The 21,159-nt window shown below is 44.9% G+C and overlaps 1 protein-coding gene across 1 annotated transcript in view; it reads right to left on the minus strand.

The window, feature by feature from the left end:
- minar1 (membrane integral NOTCH2 associated receptor 1) overlaps window positions 1-21,159 on the minus strand; it is a 99,738-nt gene that overhangs the window by 16,852 nt on the left and 61,727 nt on the right. Inside the window, exon 2 of the mRNA XM_078529915.1 lies at window positions 8,691-8,945. Within this exon, the coding sequence (XP_078386041.1) occupies window positions 8,691-8,945 (255 nt within the window). The remainder of the gene's footprint in view (window positions 1-8,690; window positions 8,946-21,159) is intronic.

The following is a 21,159-nucleotide window of genomic DNA, read 5'->3' on the forward strand; positions in this document are numbered from 1 at the left end:
GTGTGAGACTTAATTGGATTAAAGGCAGCTGGTCTGAAGGCTTTGATGTAAACATGGTGAACATGGAGGCAGTTTAGAATGTAAGGTATAAAAGGACATTTGCATTTTTAAATAAACCAGGCTAGATTGTTGTCAAAGGAGGTGTGAAATGTGTCACTCAGCCAGTGGAGTTCAGAAACAATGGCCTGGATTTTTCCTATGGTGGTGGGCTGGGCGGGAGTGGGTGGGGGCTGGCGCGGAGCTAATCGTCACCTGCGATCAGCTGCGCGCCACCATTTTACGCGGGCAGGCCAATTAAGGCCCGCCCAGTGTCATGTGCATTCGGTTGCGCTCAGCGCTATCTGTGCAGACAGGGGGAGGAGGGAGAGTCGGGGCCTGCGCTCTTTCGCACATGTGCGCAAAAGAGCGCAGAAATCTCCCTGCCGCAGTTCCACGCCTCAGGGAGATTGAATGGTTATGAAAATAATTAAAGAATTGATTGAAAACTTTATTCAAACATATCCCCTCATGTGACTGTGTCACATGAGTTGGGACATGTTTGTAAAGGTGGGAAATGTTATTTATTTATTTTACAAAAGCTTCAGGAAACCTCATCCCGCCCGTCGATGAGGTTCCCTGAAAAACACGAAGGCCGCTTGGGCTCTTCGCCTGCCGCCAACCTTAAGGTTGGACGGGCAGCGTTTTTACATACTTTAATTAATCCTTTAATGGCCTTAACAGGCCCTTAACATTTTGGCTGCGCACCTGACAAACAAAATACCGCGATGACATCGGGACACACGCCCGACATCATCACGCATCATTTTACACGTCGGTCCTGCCCCCGCACGCAGACCGGAAGATTCTGCCCCATGTGTTTATTTTTCCCAAAGATTACTGGTGAAACTTAGTACTATGAGAGATTTTTATTATCAGAAAGATAAAGTTCAAAGACATGGTGAGACAATGGGAATTTGTGTTCATAGAGGAAAATATGTATAAAGGAGTGAAGGCTGTGTATAAGGGTCGGCATTTTTAGGATCTAACAAGTGTGAAAAGCCTTCAGCATCTATGCCTCAAGCCGCTGGTTTCAAAGAACTGGAGTTAAGAAAACTCGCTTTGAATTTGAGTGGTTCAGGGTATTGTGTGTCACCTTGCCTGGGTCTTTTAAAACCTATGTGTCTTACTGTTGCCTTAACAAAAGTGTAACTGGGAGTCAGGTTAAGTAGGGGTTTTAGGAGTTATTATTGTAGTAATTGTAGACATATGTATGTGTTTAAAATCATTTCGCTTATTAATAAATGTTTGATCTAGTTTTGTAAAATCCTATAAGACTTGGTGGTCTTATTACTACTGAATTCAAGGCAGGCATCTCAAAATTTATGCAAATTGCAAAACAAGTTGTGGCAATTGCCTCAAGTTTCCGTCTGGGATTTTAACAACTCAGCATTTACCACCGGCTTTACCATAACAGCGCCCCTAGTCAAGCTGTTCTAGTACAGCTACAACACTGGCATCTACCAGGCAATGTGGAAGATTGCCCAGGTATGTCCTGCTCACAAAAGCAGGACAAATCCAACCCAGCCAATTACCCCTCCAGCAGCCTACTCTCGATCACCAGCAAAGTGTTGGAAGGTGTCGTCGACAGTGCCATCAATAATCTGCTAGCCAATGCTCTTGGGGTCTGCCAAGGCCACGCATTACAGCCTTGGTCCAAACATGGACAAAAGAGCTGAACTCAAGAGGTGAGGTGAGAACCGCTGCCCTTGACATCAAGCATTTGACCAAATGCGGCAACAAGAAATCCTAACAAAATTGAACTCAATAGGAATTGGGGGAAAAGTCTCCGCTGGTTGGAGCCATATCTAGCACAAAGGAAGATGGTTGTGGTTGTTGGAGGTCAATCATCTCAGCTTCAGGACATCACTGCAGGAGTTGCTCAGGGTTGTGTCCTCAGCCCAACCATCTTCAGCTGCTTCATGAATGATCTTCCTTCCATCATAAAGTCAGAAGTGGGGATGTTCGCTGATGATTGCACAATGTTCAGCACCATTCGCGACTCCTCAGATACTGAAGCAGTCAATGTCCAAATGCAGCAAGACCTGGACAATATCCAGGCTTGGGCTGACAAGTGGCAAGTAGCATTCGTGCCACTCAAGTGCTAGGCAATGACCTTCTCCAACAAGAGAGAATCTAACCATTGCTCCTTGTCATTCAATGGCTTTACCATTGCTGAATCCCCCACTACTAACATCCTGAGGTTACCATTGACCAGAAACTGAACTGCTAGCCATATAAATACTATGGCTACAAGAGCAGGTCAGAGACTGGTAATTCTGAGAAAATGTGTCACTTCCTGACTCCCCAAAGCCTGTTGACCATCTACAAGGCACAAATCAGGAGTGTGATGGAAAACTCGCCACTTGCTTGGATGAACGCAGCTCCAACAATACTTACGATGCTCAATACCATCCAGAACAAAACTGCCTGCTTGACTGGCTCCACATCACCATCTTAAACATTCACTCCCTCCACCACCAATGGTCAGTGGCAGCAGTGTATACCATCTACATGCTGTACTGCAGCAACTCAGCAAGGTTCCTTTGACAGCACCTTCCAAACCCACGACCACTACCACCTAGAAAGACAAGGGCAGCAGGTGCATGGGAGCACCACCACCTGGAAGATCCCCCCCAAGCCATACACCATCTTGACATGGAAATATATCGGCAGTTCCTTTGCTGCTGCTGGGTCAAAATCCTGGAACTCCCTCCCTAACAGCACTGTGGGTGTACCTACACTACTTGGACTGCAGCAGTTCAAGAAGGCAGCTCATCGCCACCTTCTCAAGGGTAATTGGGTAATGGCAATAAATTCTGGCCCAGCCAGCGATGCCCACATCCCATGAAAGAGTTTATAGCAATAAAAGGACATGATTCCTGGTTCCAGCAAAATTGTTCTTACATGGACTACGAGAACTGACTCCTCCATCTTCCACTCCAAGTCCATCTCCAGCCACGAGGTGATGACTTTAAGCCTGGCACTGGGCAGGCACCACAACCTTTTGAGTTCCCAGTTGCGGCTGCAGAGAACAGCATCTATCCCCCTGACTTTATTATCCCCTATCAATATCATGTTCCTTTTTGTTCCCCCAACTTCAATCACACCTTTCACCATGGTGCCATGACCAATCCATTCACCCACCATACAGTCATTCTCCTCATTCACACCTTATGCCTGTTGGTCAAAGTCAAGGACTGAGGCTCCTCCATCCCTACTTGTTGATCCCATACCCACCTGACTCGCAATGACACCTTCCTGTCTCTGACCTTTGACCAACTCTAAATTTCCACCTAACCCCAATGCAGTGCACTCTACCCTCTAGGATAGTGCCCTCTGCACCCCAATGCAGTGCCCACTACACCCCAATGCAGTGCCCACTACACCCCAATGCAGTGCCCACTACACTCCAATGCAGTGCCCACTACACTCCAATGCAGTGCCCACTACACTCCAATGCAGTGCCCACTACACCCCAATGCAGTGCCCACTACACTCCAATGCAGTGCCCACTACACTCCAATGCAGTGCCCACTACACTCCAATGCAGTGCCCACTACACTCCAATGCAGTGCCCACTACACTCCAATGCAGTGCCCACTACACTCCAATGCAGTGCCCATTACACTCCAATGCAGTGCCCTGAGCATCCTGACCTTCTGCTGGAATAGTTCCTTCCGTCAAGCTTTACATGCAATGATTGCAGCTTAGAGTGAACATGCCACGTTGCACCCATTATGGACTGGTTGCTGATGTTTCAGATTTTTAAGGAGACAATGCATAATAACAGGGTGAGAGATGCCACAGACACTTACTGATCTACTCCCAGTCACCCACAATGAGAAAGGGACCCTTGTAATTCTAGGGACATGGTGAAGGCAGTGGATTTGGGGAAGTATGAAGGTAGCAGACAGGACGGTGAGTATTCACTTGCTGGTCGTGTAGGGGCTGGAGATTAAGAATAGAACCCCTTCCTCATGACATAGGTAATGGGGTTGATGCAGGGAGTTTGCTGGGCTACTTGAGTACAATCTATAATGTGTTGACAATGCTGACATAGTGCCGTGTACTGCTACCTTAGGTTGTTCATGGGGCAGGTGATGAACTGGTCAAACAAACAATATCTGTAGCTTGCTTAATGTACGCAGCTGATTGGCTGACATCACTGATGGTCATTGACCAGATGAGTAAAAGTGGCAAATTGAATTTAATCTGGAGAAGTGTGAAGTAAAGCATTTGGGGAAGAATAACAAGGCAAGGGAATACACAATAAATAGTAAGATAGTGATAGGTGTAGAGGAACAGAGGGACCTTGGAGTGCCTGTCCACAGATCCTGGAAGATAGGAAGGAGAGATAAAGGTGGTTAAATATACATATGGAATTATTAACCGAGGCACAGAATGTAAAGCTAGAACTTTATAAAACACTAGTTAGGCCATCAGTTAGGAAGAACGAGGAAAGGCAATATAAAATAAAGGATACAATTCTAAGGGGGCTGGCAGTGCAGAGGAATCTGGGGGTATCTGAACACTAATCAGTGAAGATGGCAGAGTAGGTTGAGAAAGTGGTTAACAAGGATGCTGGGCTTTAATAATAGGGGCATAAAGTACAAAAGGAACAAAGTTATGATGAACCTGTTAAAACACTGGGCTTGGCTTCAACTGGAGCATTATATCAGTTCTGTGCACCACACATCAGAAAGTATGTGAGGGCATTAGAGAGGTTGCAGGAAAGGTTCAGGGCAATGGTTCCAGTGATGCGGGACTTCAGTTATGTTGAAAGATTGGAGAAGTTGGACTGTTCTCCTTGGAGAAGAGAAGGTTGAGAGATTTGATAGAGTTATTCAGAATCATGAGGGATCTGGACAGAGTAGACAGGCAGAAACATTTCCCATTGACATAAGGGTCTGGAACCAGAGGGCACAGATTTAAGGTGATTGGCAAAAGAACCAAAGGTGACGTGAGGAAAAACGTTTTTAACCAGTAAGTGGTTAGGATCTGGAATGCACTGCCTAAGACTGTTGTGGGAGCAGATTCAATTGTGGTTTCAAAATGGAATTGCATAAGCATTTGAAGAGAAAAAGTTTTCTGAGTGTGATGAACTTTGATCCAGAAGCAGTATAGTAAGGAAAATCTGTAACTTCTCTAACATGTCTGTGGCATCTGTAATTGTTTTTAATGATGTTTGAGAAGGACTTTTAAGAGTTTGAATCAATTGTAATTTTCTTGGGTAATAAGAAACACTTGTCTATGTGACCTGACGACCCTTGACCTGGAAGCAATAGCAATAGGAAGGAAATTAAGAAAGAAGCCATGTGGCTGCTGCAGACACAAAGAAGAGTTACAAGCAGGAGAGCTGGAGGGTGAAGATGATCAGCACACAGATGCAGACACAAAAAGAAAGCAGACAGAGACAGAAGAAGGAGCACAGAATTCGTGTGAGGAGCGCAGCTCTACAAAAACTTCAGTTTTCCTTTTGGCAATAAGAAGAAAAATAGAATTCCGGAAGCTCTTGGGGGAGCCGTGTACAAGGAAGCCAAAAGGGATTGAATCGGAAAAATGGTGCGAACAACTCAAACATGAGAAAGAGCTGAAAGTTTGTATCAGAAGGCCAGATCATGAACCGGGTGTTATTGGTTGGTCGGTTGAAAAGGAACTCTGGAACGCCACACCATCAGGACTGTCATGACCCAATGGAGAGAGAGTTCATAGAACTGCCTGCTGACGATGATCATACCTGTAAAACTCAAAGTTGAAAGCTGTTGTTGGATAGGACTCCTCACCTACCCTGTGTGAATGAAGAACAGCACATTGCAGAACTGTGCAGCTATCGAGTGCCACATTTCTGCAGGGAGTGATGTGAATGTGATTGTGTAAGACATAACTTTGTTGTATCAACTATTTAAAGTGAAATTTACCTTCTTATTTGATATCCCATGTGCCTGTTAGTTCATGTTTAATTTGCGTTGGTCCTGATTTGTTTCAAAGTAAAAGATACAAAAAGTGAAATCTTGTTGGTAATTTCTTCACTGGAGGCTATTTAGTAAATCTGATTATTTTGGTTTAATGTTTCCCCACGGAGATCGAAACAAATTTGAGGGCTCAAGTCTGGGATGGAACACACGGTTTGTAAAACAGGCTCACTAGAACTTTCCAGCACTTAGACAAACAAGATTTTAAGTTTGCTTTTACTATATTGCATTGGTAATTCGACATGAACACCTGTGAGACTCAAGCCTTTGTTGAAAGGGAGGATCTGACTCTCAGGGAATTGAAACAGTTGAGAAAAGACAATTTACAGGCTGTAGGCACACGGGGATTAACATAAGATTAGGAGCTAAGAGGGACAGGCTCCTTGAAGAACTGGCTAGGCATCTGATGCTCGAGGAAGAAAGAACCACTTCCATTAGTGATCAGGAGCAACTGGCCAGAGTTGAATAAGAAATAGAACTAAGAAAGACTGACTTAGAAATTGAGAAATTAGCAAAAGAGGAAAGAGATAGGGAAAGAGATGAAAACGATAAAGAAAGACAGAGGGGGATGAGAAAACTTGAAATAGAGTATAAGTTCTGATTACACAAACTTGAGTTGATGAAGAGAAGTGAGGCTGCCTCGGAGAGAACTCCCCTTAATTTTGATTGGGTGAAGAAGTTTTGCTTAGTACCCAAATTTAGTGAGGAGCAAAGTAAAGATGTATTTCCTGTCATTCAAGAAAATTACCACGATTCTGAATTGGCTGAAAGAACAGTGGACAATGCTCCTACAAAGTGTTTTGGTAGGGAAGGCTTTGGAGGTGTATGGATCTCTTTCAGCAGAGCAGTCATGTGATTACGAAGAAGTACTATACTCGACGCTTACTGATTGGTGCCAGAGGCCTATAGGCAGAAAGTTAGGGGCAGAATTTTACGACAGCGGGATTTTACGTTCCCGCTGAAGTCAGTGGCGTTTATAACGGCCCGCCGCATTTTATGGCCCCGTCCCCACCAAAACGGGGCCGTAAAATTCTGCCCTAGAAAGTTGAGAAAGAGAATGAGCCGGACCTATAAAGAATTTGCCAGGGAAAAGCTTTCGATAGGTGGTTAGGTCGACGGAAGTGGAACAGAAATTTGATAACTTTAGGGCGATGATGTTGGTAGAGGAATTCAAAAATCGAGTCCCTTTGTGGTTAAGGACTTACCTGAAAGACCACAAAGTCCGTAAAATAAGGGAAGCCTTGATAACAGCAGAAAATTATGAGTTAACTTTTAAGATGATTAGTAACAAGTCTAACTTTAGAACTTTCTAGAGGAACTGGAATGGGAGGAAGGTTAATGATGATCAGATGTCAGGTCCTGCTGAGAAAGGGGGACAATGTAGAGACCCAGACCCTTCCCAGGTTAGTAGAAGTGAAGGTTTGGAGGGCAGGTTTAGCATAAGGGCACCAACATGCTACTGTTGACACAAGAAGAGGCATGCGAAGGCTGAATGCTGGAAGTTAAGAACCAAACCTGTTGTGTTTGTCCAGCCAAAGGGTATTGCCCCAGGTGACAATGTCCTAACTGGTAAAGTTCATGAAGTGAGTTGGATAGGTAATTAAGGATAAGGAACTTACAGAGCTACAGAAGGAAAACAAGGTGTGGGACTAAGCATAACTGCCCTTTCTAAAAACCATCACAGGCATGGTGGACCAAATAGTTTGTAAGGTTATTTATGAAGTCAGCTTCCACCATTTTCTCAGGTAGGGCATTCCAGATTCCGACAACTCTCTGAAGGAAAACATTTCTCTTTATCTCCCCTCTAGACCTTTGTCCAATGATTTTGAAACTATTAACTATGGTTATTGACACACTTGCCAGAGGGAATTCTTTATCTCCATCAAAATCTCTCACCATCTTGAAAATCTCTGCTAGATCACCCTTTAACCTTCTCTGTTCCGGGGGTATCAGTTCTAACTTTTCCAACCTATCCTCAGAACTGAAGGTCCTCATCTCTGGTAACATCCCAGTAAACCTCCTCTTTACCCATTCTGAGGCCTTTCCTGATGTGTGGTGCCCTGAATTTAGCACAATACTGCAGCTGAGACCGAACAATGATTTTATAAGGTTCCACTTAGATGTAAACCAGGCAGAATAAAGGCTCAGTAAAAATAAAACTTGAATATTCCAATCAGCAATATCTTACATTAATAGTGAAAAGAAACATTGAGATCATTGATTTCAAAATAAAGAGCCTTCTCTATTGGTCTTTTAAGTCAGATCCCAGCCGCTAAGCAACTGTCAGCAAATACATTAGTGTTTTGCTGTTAGTTCTGATTTTGCTTAGTGACTTTAGATTTTACATAACAATCCCAAAAGCTGGTAGGGGCAGCAATTGAAAAGTTAAAAACTGAGATTGATAGATATTTGTCAGGCAAGAACATTGAGGGATATAAAACTAAGCCAGGTAGAGTTAAGGTACAGGTCAGCTGAGATCTCATTGAATAGCGGAACAGGCTTGAGGACTGAATGGCCTCCCCCTGTTTCCTACGCTTGTTTAGACCCCTTTTGACTCAGGTCCACCAATTTGCCAAAGGATAAACTCTCCCTGAGCCTGGCATAAAAAGAATATAAAAGAAGGTTAAACAACAGCACCGCACACTTTAGAAGAGTGAAGATATTAAAACAAGGCCTCACCTGAATATCCAAAGCTGCTAACTTTAGCTTCTCACTAGTATTCCTATTGTATTCCTCAATGGTCCATGATGGCTGGGGCTGTTTTTGTTCCAAAACCTCGGCCAGTCGGAGGTCCGTGTACAGTGGATTGCTCTTCATGTGGGACTTCATGGAGTTGGGGTAGAGATGAGGGCTGAAGACTTGTTCAATCAGAAGAGAATCTTTCCCTGGCTTTGATGGTCTATGTGATTGTGAAATGACATATCGTCGATCTACCTGGAAAAGAAGTTAAAGGATGAAAGCCACATGAACAGAAAAGGAAAAGGACATCTCACTGAAAACCTACTTAGCCATTCAATAGGATCAATTAATCAAAACAGTGGTCCAAATAAAATCAGTATAGTGCTTTGAGTAAAAAGACCAAAATCCCAAAAAACTGAACAGATTTCACTGGGGGTCTTAATCTGAATGCAGTTAGCCTGATAGGGCCAACAGTGAGGGTTTCCAACTGGCTTCAGTTTCCCTGGGTTCAGGGTGAAGGATTGGGAGACAATTATTTGATTTATCTTGAAAAGGTCTGTGTGGGCCATCAGAACTCTGCGATGTACTCTGGGCTTCCTTATGAACTATGGTTGGCCAGAACTGTTCAAACCATTGAAATCGTGAATGTATCAAGATTAGCATGGGACATGTAACCCAGAGGCCCATGCAGGCTGATGCACTGGGGACATGGATTCAAATCCATCAGCTGGTGGAATTTAAAGTTAATTAATAAACCTGGAGTTGAAAGCTAGCCTCAGTAATGGTGGTCATGATGACTATCAGCAATTGTTGTAAAAACCCACCTGGTTCACTAATGTCCATGAGGGAAGGAAATCTGCTGTCCTTACCTGGTCTGGCCTACATGTGACTCCAGACCCAGAGCAATATGGTTGACTCTTAACTGCCCTGGGAAATGGCCTAGCAAGCCACTCAGGTCAAGGGCAATTAGGGGTGGGCAACAAATTCAGACTTGGCCTATGATGCCCGCATCCCATGAAAGAATAAATAAAACAGAGAGTGCCCAAATAGGGATGGGCAAATATTACTGGAAGAAGCTTGTTGCCCAAGTGAAGGTAATCAATGAGGAGAGGTGACCACCCAAGTGAGAAATCAAGAGTGATTGAAGAAGACAAACATGCCAGATGCCCATTGCACTATACCAAACATCCTGCCCATTGCACTATACCAAACATCCTGCCCATTGCACTATACCAAACATCCTGCCCATTGCACTATACCAAACATCCTGCCCATTGCACTATACCAAACATCCTGCCCATTGCACTATACCAAACATCCTGCCCATTGCACTATACCAAACATCCTGCCCATTGCACCATACCAAACATCCTGCCCATTGCACTATACCAAACATGCTGCCCATTGCACTATACCAAACATCCTGCCCATTGCACTATACCAAACATGCTGCCCATTGCACCATACCAAACATGCTGCCCATTGCACTATACCAAACATCCTGCCCATTGCTCTATACCAAACATGCTGCCCATTGCACCATACCAAACATGCTGCCCATTGCACCATACCAAACATGCTGCCCATTGCAACATATGAAACATGCTGCCCATTGCACCATACCAAACATGCTGCCCATTGCAACATATGAAACATGCTGCCCATTGCACCAAATCAAACATTCTGCCCATTGCACCATACCAAACATGCTGCCCATTGCACCAAATCAAACATTCTGCCCATTGCACCGTTCCAAATGTGCTGCCCATTGCACTATACCAAACATCCTGCCCATTGCACCAAATCAAACATTCTGCCCATTGCACCATTCTAGATGTGCTGCCCATTGCACTATACCAAATATCCTGCCCATTGCACCATACCAAACATGCTGCCCATTGCACCATATCAAACGTTCTGGCCATTGCACCATACCAAACATGCTGCCCATTGCACTATACCAAACATTCTGGCCATTGCACCTTTCCAAACATGCTGCCCATTGAACTATACCAAACATTCTGGCCATTGCACCATACAAAAAGTGCTGCCTATTGCACTATACCAAACAAGCTGCCCATTCCATTATACCAAACGTGCTCCCCATTGAACTATACCAAACATTCTGGTCAGTGCACCATTCCAAATGTGCTGCCCATTGCAACACACCAAAAATTCTGCCCATTGCACCATACCAAACATTCTGCCCATTGCACCATAACAAACGTGCAGCCCAATGCACCATACTGAACATTCAGCCCATTGCACCATTCCAAACATTCTGCCCATTGCACCATAACAAACGTGCAGCCCAATGCACCATACCAAATGTGCTGCCCATTGCACCATACCAAACGTGATGCCCATTGCACCATACTGAACATTCGGCCCATTGCACCATTCCAAATGTGCTACCCATTGCACCATACCGAACATGCTGCCCATTGCATTATACAAAACCTTCTGGCCATTGCACCATTCCTAATGTGCTGCCCACTGCACCAGACCAAACATGCTGCCCATGTTACTGAACCAAACATTCTGCCCATTGCACCATACAAAATATCCTGCCCATTGCACTATACCAAACATGCTGCACATTACACCATACCAAACATGCTGCCCATTGCACTATACCAGACATTCGGCCCATTGCACCATAACAAATGTGCTGCCCATTGCACCATACCAAACATTCTGGCCATTGCACCATTCAAACGTGCTGCCCATTGCACCATACCAAACATGCTGCCCATTTCACTGAACCAAACATTCTGCCCATTGCACCATACCAAACGTGCTGCCCATTGCACCATACAAAATATCGTGCCCATTGCTTTATACCATACATGCTGACCATTCCACCATACCAAACATGCTGCCCATTGCACTATACCAAATATTCGGCCCATTGCACCATACCAAACATTCTGCCCATTGCACAATTCCAAACATTCTGCCCATTGCACCATACCAACCGTGCTGCCCATTGCACCATACCAAACATGCTGCCCATTGCACCATACCAAACATTGGGCCCATTGCACCATACCAAACATTCTGCCCATTGCACAATTCCAAACATTCTGCCCATTGCACCATACCAACCGTGCTGCCCATTGCACCAAACCAAACATGCTGCCCATTGCACTATATCAAACATTCTGGCCATTGAACTATACCAAACATGCTGCACATTACACCATACCAAACATTCTGCCCATTTCACTGAACCAAACATTCTGCCCATTGCACCATACCAAACGTGCTGCCTATTGCACTATACCAAACATGCTACCCATTGTACCATACCAAACATTCTGCCCATTGCACAACACCAAACATTCTGCCCATTGCACCATAACAAAAGTGCTGCCAAGTGCACCATGCCAGACCATGTACAAGTGAAGGTAATCTATGAGGAGAGGTGACCACACAAGTTAGAAATCAAGAGAGCTTGAAGAAGACAAACATGCCAGATGCCCATTGCACTATACCATACGTGCAACCTATTACACCATGCCAAATGTTCTGCCCATTGCACCAAAACAAATATTCGGCCCACTTCATTTTAACAAACATGCTGCCCACTGTGGCTCAGTTCATAGCACCCTCGCCTTTGAATCAGAGGGTTGTGGGTTCACATCCCACTCCCGGAAACCAAGAACTGTGATTGTACTCGAAAGAGTTGCAATCTGTGACTGTTGATAACTCGAAAGAGTTTAAAGAGACACTGAAACAAAAATCAAACTTTAAAGGAACCTTATCAAATTTTAAATTAAAAAAAAAATATTCTGGCCATTGCACAATTCCAAACATGCTGCCTATTGCACCGTACCAAATATTCTGCCCATTACACCATACAAAACATGCTACCCATTGCACTATATCAAACATTCTGCCCATTGCACCATAATAAACGTGATGCCCATTGCACTATATCAAACATTCCACCCATTACACCATAGAAAACATGCTGCTCATTCCACCATACCAAACATGTTGCGCATTGCACTGTACCAAACATGCTGCCCATTGCACTATACCAAACATGCTGCCCATTGCATTATACCAAACATGCTTCTCATTACATTATACCAAACACGCTGCCCATTGCACTATACCAAACAAGATGCCCATTGCACTATACCAAACCTGCAGCCCATTAAACCATACTAAATGTTCTGCACATTGCACCATACCAAACATTCTGCCCATTGCACCAGGCCAAACCTTCTGCCCACTGCACTATAGAAAACAACCTGCCCATTGCACTATATCAAATGTGATGCCCATTGCACTATGCCAAACATGCTACACATTGCACTATACCAAATGTGATGATCAATTCAACATACCAACCCTGCTACCAATTACACTATACCAAACATGCTGCCAATGGCACCATACCAAATGTGCTGCTCATTGCACTATACCAAACGTGCTTCTCATTGCACGATACCAATCATGCTGCACATTGCACTCTAACAAAGGTGCTGCCCATTGCATCAGGCCAAACGTGCTGCCCATTGCACCATAACAAACGTGCTGCCCATTGCATCATACCAAACATGCTGCCCATTGCATTGTACTAAACAAGCTGCCCACTGCACTATAACAAACATTCTGGCCATTGCACCATTCCAAACGTGCTGCCCATTAAACCATAACAAACATGCTGCCCATTGCACTATGCAAAGCATGCAGCCAATTGCACCAGACCAAACGTGATGCCCATTGCACTGTACCAAACGTGATGCCCATTGCACCATACCAAACACTCTGCCCATTGCACCAGACCAAACCTTCTGCCCACTGCACTATACAAAACATGCTGCCCATTGCACCATAATAAACCTGCTGCCCATTGCACTATACCAAACATGCTGCCCATTGCACTATACAAAACATGCTGCCCATTGCACTATACCAAACGTGCAGCCCATTGCACTATACCAATAATGTTGCAATTGCACGATACCAAACATGCTGCCAATTGCACCATACCAAACATGATGCCCATTGCACTATACCAAACATGATGCCCATTGCACCATACCAATAATGTTGCAATTGCACGATACCAAACATGCTGCCCATTGCACTATACCAAACATTCTGCCCATTGCACCATACCAAACATGCTTCAATTGCACTATACTAAACATTCTGCCCACTGCACCATACCAAACATTCTGCCCATTGCACCATACCAAACATGCTTCAATTGCACTATACCAAACATTCTGCCCACTGCACCATACCAAACATTCTGCCCATTGCACTATGCCAAACATGCTGCCCATTGCACTATACCAAACGTGCTGCTCATTGAACTATACCAAATGTGCTGCTTATTGCACCATACGAAGAATGCTGCACGCTGCACTATACCAAACATTCTGCCCATTGCACCATAACAAACCTGCTGTCCATTGCACCATACCAAACATTCTGCCCATTGCACTATGCCAAACATGCTGCCCATTGCACTATAACACACGTGATGCCCACTGCACCATACCAAACATGCTGCCCATTGCTCTATACCAAACATGCTGCCCATTGCACCCTACCAAACGTGCTGCCCATTGCACCATACCAAACATGCTGCCCATTGCACTGTATCGAATATTCAGCTTATTGCATCATACCAAACATGCTGCCCATTGCATTATATGAAACATGCTGCACTACACCAAACATTCTGGCCATTGCACCATTCCAAACATGCTGCCCATTGCACCACACCATACATGCCCAAGTGAAGGTAATCTATGGGGACAGGTGACCACACAAGTGAGCTATCAAGAGTGCTTGAAGAAGACAAACATGCCAGATGCCCATTGCGCTATACCAAATATGCTGCCCATTTCACCAGACCAAACGTGCTGCCCATTGCACTGTATCAAACATTCTGCCCATTGCATCATAACAAACATGCTGCCCTTTGCACCATTCTAAATATGCTGCCCATTGCACTATACCAAACATGCTGCACATTGCACTATACAAAACATTCTGCCCATTGCGCCATACCAAACATGCTGCCCAATGCACTATACCAAATGTAATGCCCAACGCACCATACCAAACCTGCTGCCCATTGCACTATACCAAACATGCAGCCCACTGTACCATACCAAACATTCTGCCCATTGCACCATGCCAAACATTCTGCCCATTGCACCAGACCAAACCTTCTGCCCACTGCACTATACAAAACATGCTGCCCATTGCACCATAATAATAATGTTGCCCATTGCACCATACCAAACATGTTGTATTTGCATCATACCAAAAATGCTGCCCATTGCACCGTACCAAACATGCTTCAATTGCACTATAGCAAACATGCTGCCCATAGCACTACACCAAATATTCTGCCCATTGCACCATACCAAACATGCTGCAATTGCACCATACCAAACATTCTGCCCGTTGCACCATAACAAACGTGCTGCCCATTGCACCATGCCAAATGTGCTGCCCATTGCACTATACCAAAAGTGATGCCCATTGCACTATACCAAACATTCTGCCCATTGCACCATACCAAACATTCTGCCCATTGCACCATACCAAACATTCTGCCCATTGCACCATACCAAACCTTCTGTCCACTGCACTATACAAAACATGCTGCCCATTGCACCATAATAAACATGCTGCCCATTGCACTATACCAAACATGCTGCTCATTGCACTATACCAAACATGCTTCCCATTGCACCATAGCAAACATGCTGCACATTGCACTATACCAAACAAGCGGCCCATTGGACTATACCAAACATGCTGCCCATTGCACTATACCAAAAAAAGGTGCCATTGCACTCTACCAAACGTGCTGCCCATTGCCCTATACCAAACGTGCAGCCCTTTGCACTATACCAAACATACTGCTCATTACATTATACTAAACATGCTGCCCATTGCACTATATCAAACATGATGCCCATTGCACTATACCAAACATGCTGCCCATTGCACTCTACCAAACGTGCTGCCCATTGCACCATAACAAACATGCTGCACATTGCACTCTACCAAACAAGCTGCCAATTGGACTATACCACTTGTCATGCCCATTGCACCATACGAAACATGCTGCCTAGTGCTCTATACCAAAAAAGGTGCCCATTCCACTATACCAAACATGATGCCCATTGCACCATACCAAACATGATGCCCATTGCACTATACCAAACATGCTGCCAATTGCACCATACCAAACATGATGCCCATTGCACTATACCAAACATGCTGCCCATTGCACTATACCAAACATGCTGCCCATTGCACTATACCAAACATGCTGCCCATTGCACTATACAAAACATGATGCCCATTGCACCATACCAAACATGCTTCCCATTGCACTATACCAAACATGCTGCCCATTGCACTATACCAAACATGCTGCCCATTGCACTATACCAAACATGCTGCCCATTGCACTATACAAAACATGGTGCCCATTGCACCATAATAAACATGCTGCCCATTGCACTATACCAAACATGCTGCCCATTGCACTACACCAAACGTGTAGCCCTTTGCACTATACCAAACATGCTGCTCATTACATTATACCAAATGTGCTGCCCATTGCACTATACCAAACATGCTGCCCATTGCACTACACCAAATGTGTAGCCCTTTGCACTATACAAAACAAACTGCTCATTACATTATACCAAATGTGCTGCCCATTGCACTATACCAAACATGATGCCCATTGCACTACACCAAACGTGCAGCCCATTAGACCATACCAAATGTTCTGCCCATTTCACCATACCAAACATTTTGCACATTGCACCAGACCAAACCTTCTGCCCACTGCACTATACAAAACATGCTGCCCATTGCACGATAATAAACATGCTTAAATTGCACTATACCAAATGTGATGCCCATTGCACTATACCAAACGTGATGCCCAATGCACCATACCAAACCTGCTGCCCTAAGCATTATACCAAACGTGCTGCACACTGCACTGCACCAAACAAGCTGCGTATTGCACTATACCACTCGTGATGCCCACTGCACCATACCAAACATGCTGCCCATTGCTCTATACCAAACATGCTGCCCATTGCACTCTACCAAACGTGCTGCCCATTGCACCATACCAAACATGCTGCCCATTGCACTGTATCAAATATTCAACCTATTGCATCATACCAAACATGCTGTCGATTGCATTATATGAAACATGCTGCCCACTGCACTACACCAAACATTCTGGCCATTGCACCATTCCAAACGTGCTGCCCATTGCACCACACCATACATGCCCAAGTGAAGGTAATCTATGGGGACAAGTGACCACACAAGTGAGCTATCAAGAGTGCTTGAAGAAGACAAACATGCCAGATGCCCATTGCGTTATACCAAATATGCTGCCCATTTCACAAGACCAAACGTGCTGCCCATTGCACTGTACCAAACATTCTGCCCATTGCATCATAACAAACATGCTGCCCTTTGCACCATTCTAAATATGCTGCCCATTACACTATACCAAACGCGCTGCCTATTGCACTATACCAAACAATCCGCCTATTGCACCAGACCAAACATGCTGCCCATTGCACCATATCAATCATGCTGCCCATTGCACTATACCAATCATGCAGCCCATTGCACCAGGCCAAACATTCTGCCCATTGCACCAGACCAAGCGTGCTGCCCATTGCACTATACCAAACATGATCTCCATTGAACCAGACCAACGTGCTGCCCATTGCGCCATACCAAACATGCTGCCCAATGCAACGTAACAAACATGCTGCCCATTGCACTATGCCAAACCTGCTGCCCATTGCACTATACCAAACATTCTGCCTTTTGCACCATACCAAACATTCTGCGCATTACACCAGACCAAACCTTCTGCCCACTGCACTATACAAAACACGCTGCCCATTGCACCATAATAAACATGCTGCCCATTGCACCATACCAAACATGTTGCAATTGCACGATACGAAAAATGCTGCCCATTGCACCATACCAAACATGCTTCAATTGCACTATAGCAAACATGCTGCCCATTGCACTACACCAAGCATTCTGCCCATTGCACCATACCAAACATGCTGCAATTGCACTATGCCAAACCTGCTGCCCATTGCACTATACCAAACATTCTGCCTTTTGCACCATACCAAACATTCTGCGCATTACACCAGACCAAACCTTCTGCCCACTGCACTATACAAAACACGCTGCCCATTGCACCATAATAAACATGCTGCCCATTGCACCATACCAAACATGTTGCAATTGCACGATACGAAAAATGCTGCCCATTGCACCATACCAAACATGCTTCAATTGCACTATAGCAAACATGCTACCCATTGCACTACACCAAGCATTCTGCCCATTGCACCATATCAAACATGCTGCAATTGCACTATACTAAACATGCTGCCCATTGCGCCATACGAAACATTCTGCCCATTGCACCACAACAAACATGCTGCCCATTGCACCATACTAAACCTTCTGTCCACTGCACTATACAAAACATGCTGCCCATTGCACCATAATAAACATGCTGCCCATTGCACTATACCAAACATGCTGCCCATTGCACTATACCAAACATGCTGCTCATTGCACTAAACCAAACGTGCAGCCCATTGCACTATACCAAACATGATGCCCATTGCACTATACCATATGTGGAGCCCATTAGACCATACCAAATGTTCTGCCCATTGCACCAGACCAAACATGCTGCCCATTGCACCATACCAAACCTTCTGTCCACTGCACGAGACAAAACATGCTGCCCTTTGCACCATAATAAACATGCTTAAATTGCAGTATACCAAACGTGCTGCACATTGCACTATACCAAATGTGATGCCCATTACACTATACCAAACGTGCTGCTCATTGCAGCATACGAAGCATACTGCACACTGCACTGCACCAAACAAGCTGCCCATTGCACTATACCACACGTGATGCCCACTGCACCATACCAAACATTCTGCCCATTGCTCTATACCAAAAAAGGTGCCCATTGCACTCTACCAAATGTGCAGCCCTTTCCACTATACCAAACATACTGCTCATTACATTGTACTAAACATGCCGCCCATTGCACCATACCCAAAATGCTGCCCATTGCACTATAACAAACATGCTGCCCATTGTACTCTACCAAACGTGCTGCCCATTGCAACATAACAAACATGCTGCCCATTGCTCTATACCAAATTAAGGGGACCATTGCACTCTACCAAACGTGCTGCCCATTGCCCTATACCAAATGTGCAGCCCTTTGCACTATACCAAACATACTGCTCGTTACATTATACTAAACATGCTGCCTATTGCACTATACCAAACATGATGCCCATTGCACTATACCAAACAAGCTGCCAATTGGACTATACCACATGTCATGCCCATTGCACCATACCAAACATGCTGCCCAGTGCTCTATACCAAAAAGGTGCCCATTGCACTCTACCAAACATGCTGCACATTGCACTATACCAAACATGCTGCTCATTGCACTAAACCAAACGTGCAGCCCATTGCACTATACCAAACATGATGCCCATTGCACTATACCATATGTGGAGCCCATTAGACCATACCAAACATTCTGCCCATTGCACCATACCAAACGTGCTGCACATTGCACTTTACCAAACATTCTTCCCATTGCACTACACCAAACGTGCTGCACATTGCACCATACCAAACATGCTTCCCATTGCACTATACCAAACATGCTGCCCATTGCACTATACCAAACGTGCTGCCCATTGCACTATACCAAACATGATGCCCATTGGTCCATACAAAACCTTCTGCCCAATGCATTATACCAAACCTTCTGCCCACTGCACCATACCAAACTTTCTGCCCACTGCACTATACCAAACCTTCTGCCCACTGCACCATACCAAACTTGCTGCCCATTGCAGTACACCCAACATTCTGCCCATTGCACCATACCAAACATGCTGCCCATTGCACCATACCAAACATGCTGCGCATTGCACTATACCAAACATGCTGCCCATTGCACTATACCAAACATGCTGCCCATTGCACTATACCAAACATGCTGCCCATTGCACCATACCAAACATGCTGCCCATTGCACTATACCAAACATGCTGCCCATTGCACCATTCCAAGCATGCTGCCCATTGCACTATACCAAACATTGGGCCCATGGCACTATACCTAACGTTCTGCCCATTTCACCATTCCAAACGTGCAGCCCATTACTCCACACCAAATGTTCTGCCCATTGCACCATAACAAATATTCGGCCCATTTCATTATAACAAACATGCTGCCCATTGCACTATACCAAACATGCGGCCCATTGCACTATACCAAACATGCTGCCCATTGCACTATACCAAACATGCTGCCCATTGTACTATACCAAACATGCTGCCCATTGCACTATACCAAACATGCTGCCCATTGCACTATACCAAACATGCTGCCCATTGCACCATTCCAAACATGCTGCCCATTGCACTATACCAAACATTGGGCCCATTGCATTATACCTAACATTCTGCCCATTTCACCATTCCAAACGCGCAGCCCATTACTCCACACCAAATGTTCTGCCCATTGCACCATAACAAATATTCGGCTCATTTCATTATAACAAACATGCAGCCCACTGCACTATAACAAACATTCTGGCCATTGCACCATACCAAACGTGCTGCCCATTGCACCATACCAAACGTGCTGTGCATTGCACCATACCAAATATGCTGTGCATTGCAGTTTACAAAACATGCTGCCCATTGCACCATACCAAACGTGCTGTGCATTGCAGTTTACAAAACATGCTGCACATTGCACCATACCAAACGTGCTGTGCATTGCAGTTTACAAAACATGCTGCACATTGCACCATACCAAATGTGCTGTGCATTGCAGTTTACAAAACATGCTGCCCATTGCACCATACCAAACGTGCTGTGCATTGCAGTTTACCAAACATGCTGCACATTGCACCATACCAAACGTGCTGTGCATTGCAGTTTACAAAACATGCTGCACATTGCACCATACCAAACGTGCTGTGCATTGCACCATACCAAACGTGCTGTGCATTGCAGTTTACCAAACATGCTGCCCATTGCACCATACCAAACGTGCTGTGCATTGCAGTTTACCAAACATGCTGCACATTGCACCATACCAAACGTGCTGTGCATTGCAGTTTACAAAACATGCTGCCCATTGCACCATACCAAACGTGCTGCCCATTGCACCATACCAAACGTGCTGTGCATTGCACTATACCAAACATGCTGCCCATTGCACCATACCAAACGTGCTGCCCATTGCACTATACAAAACCTGCTGCCCATTGCACCAGACCAAACATGCTGTGCATTGCACCAGACCAAATGTGCTGTGCATTGCAGTTTACAAAACATGCTGCCCATTG

The sequence above is a fragment of the Cetorhinus maximus genome, chromosome 26, assembly GCF_964194155.1.
Source record: "Cetorhinus maximus chromosome 26, sCetMax3.hap1.1, whole genome shotgun sequence".
In the NCBI taxonomy this organism is placed as follows: Eukaryota; Metazoa; Chordata; class Chondrichthyes; order Lamniformes; family Cetorhinidae; genus Cetorhinus; species Cetorhinus maximus.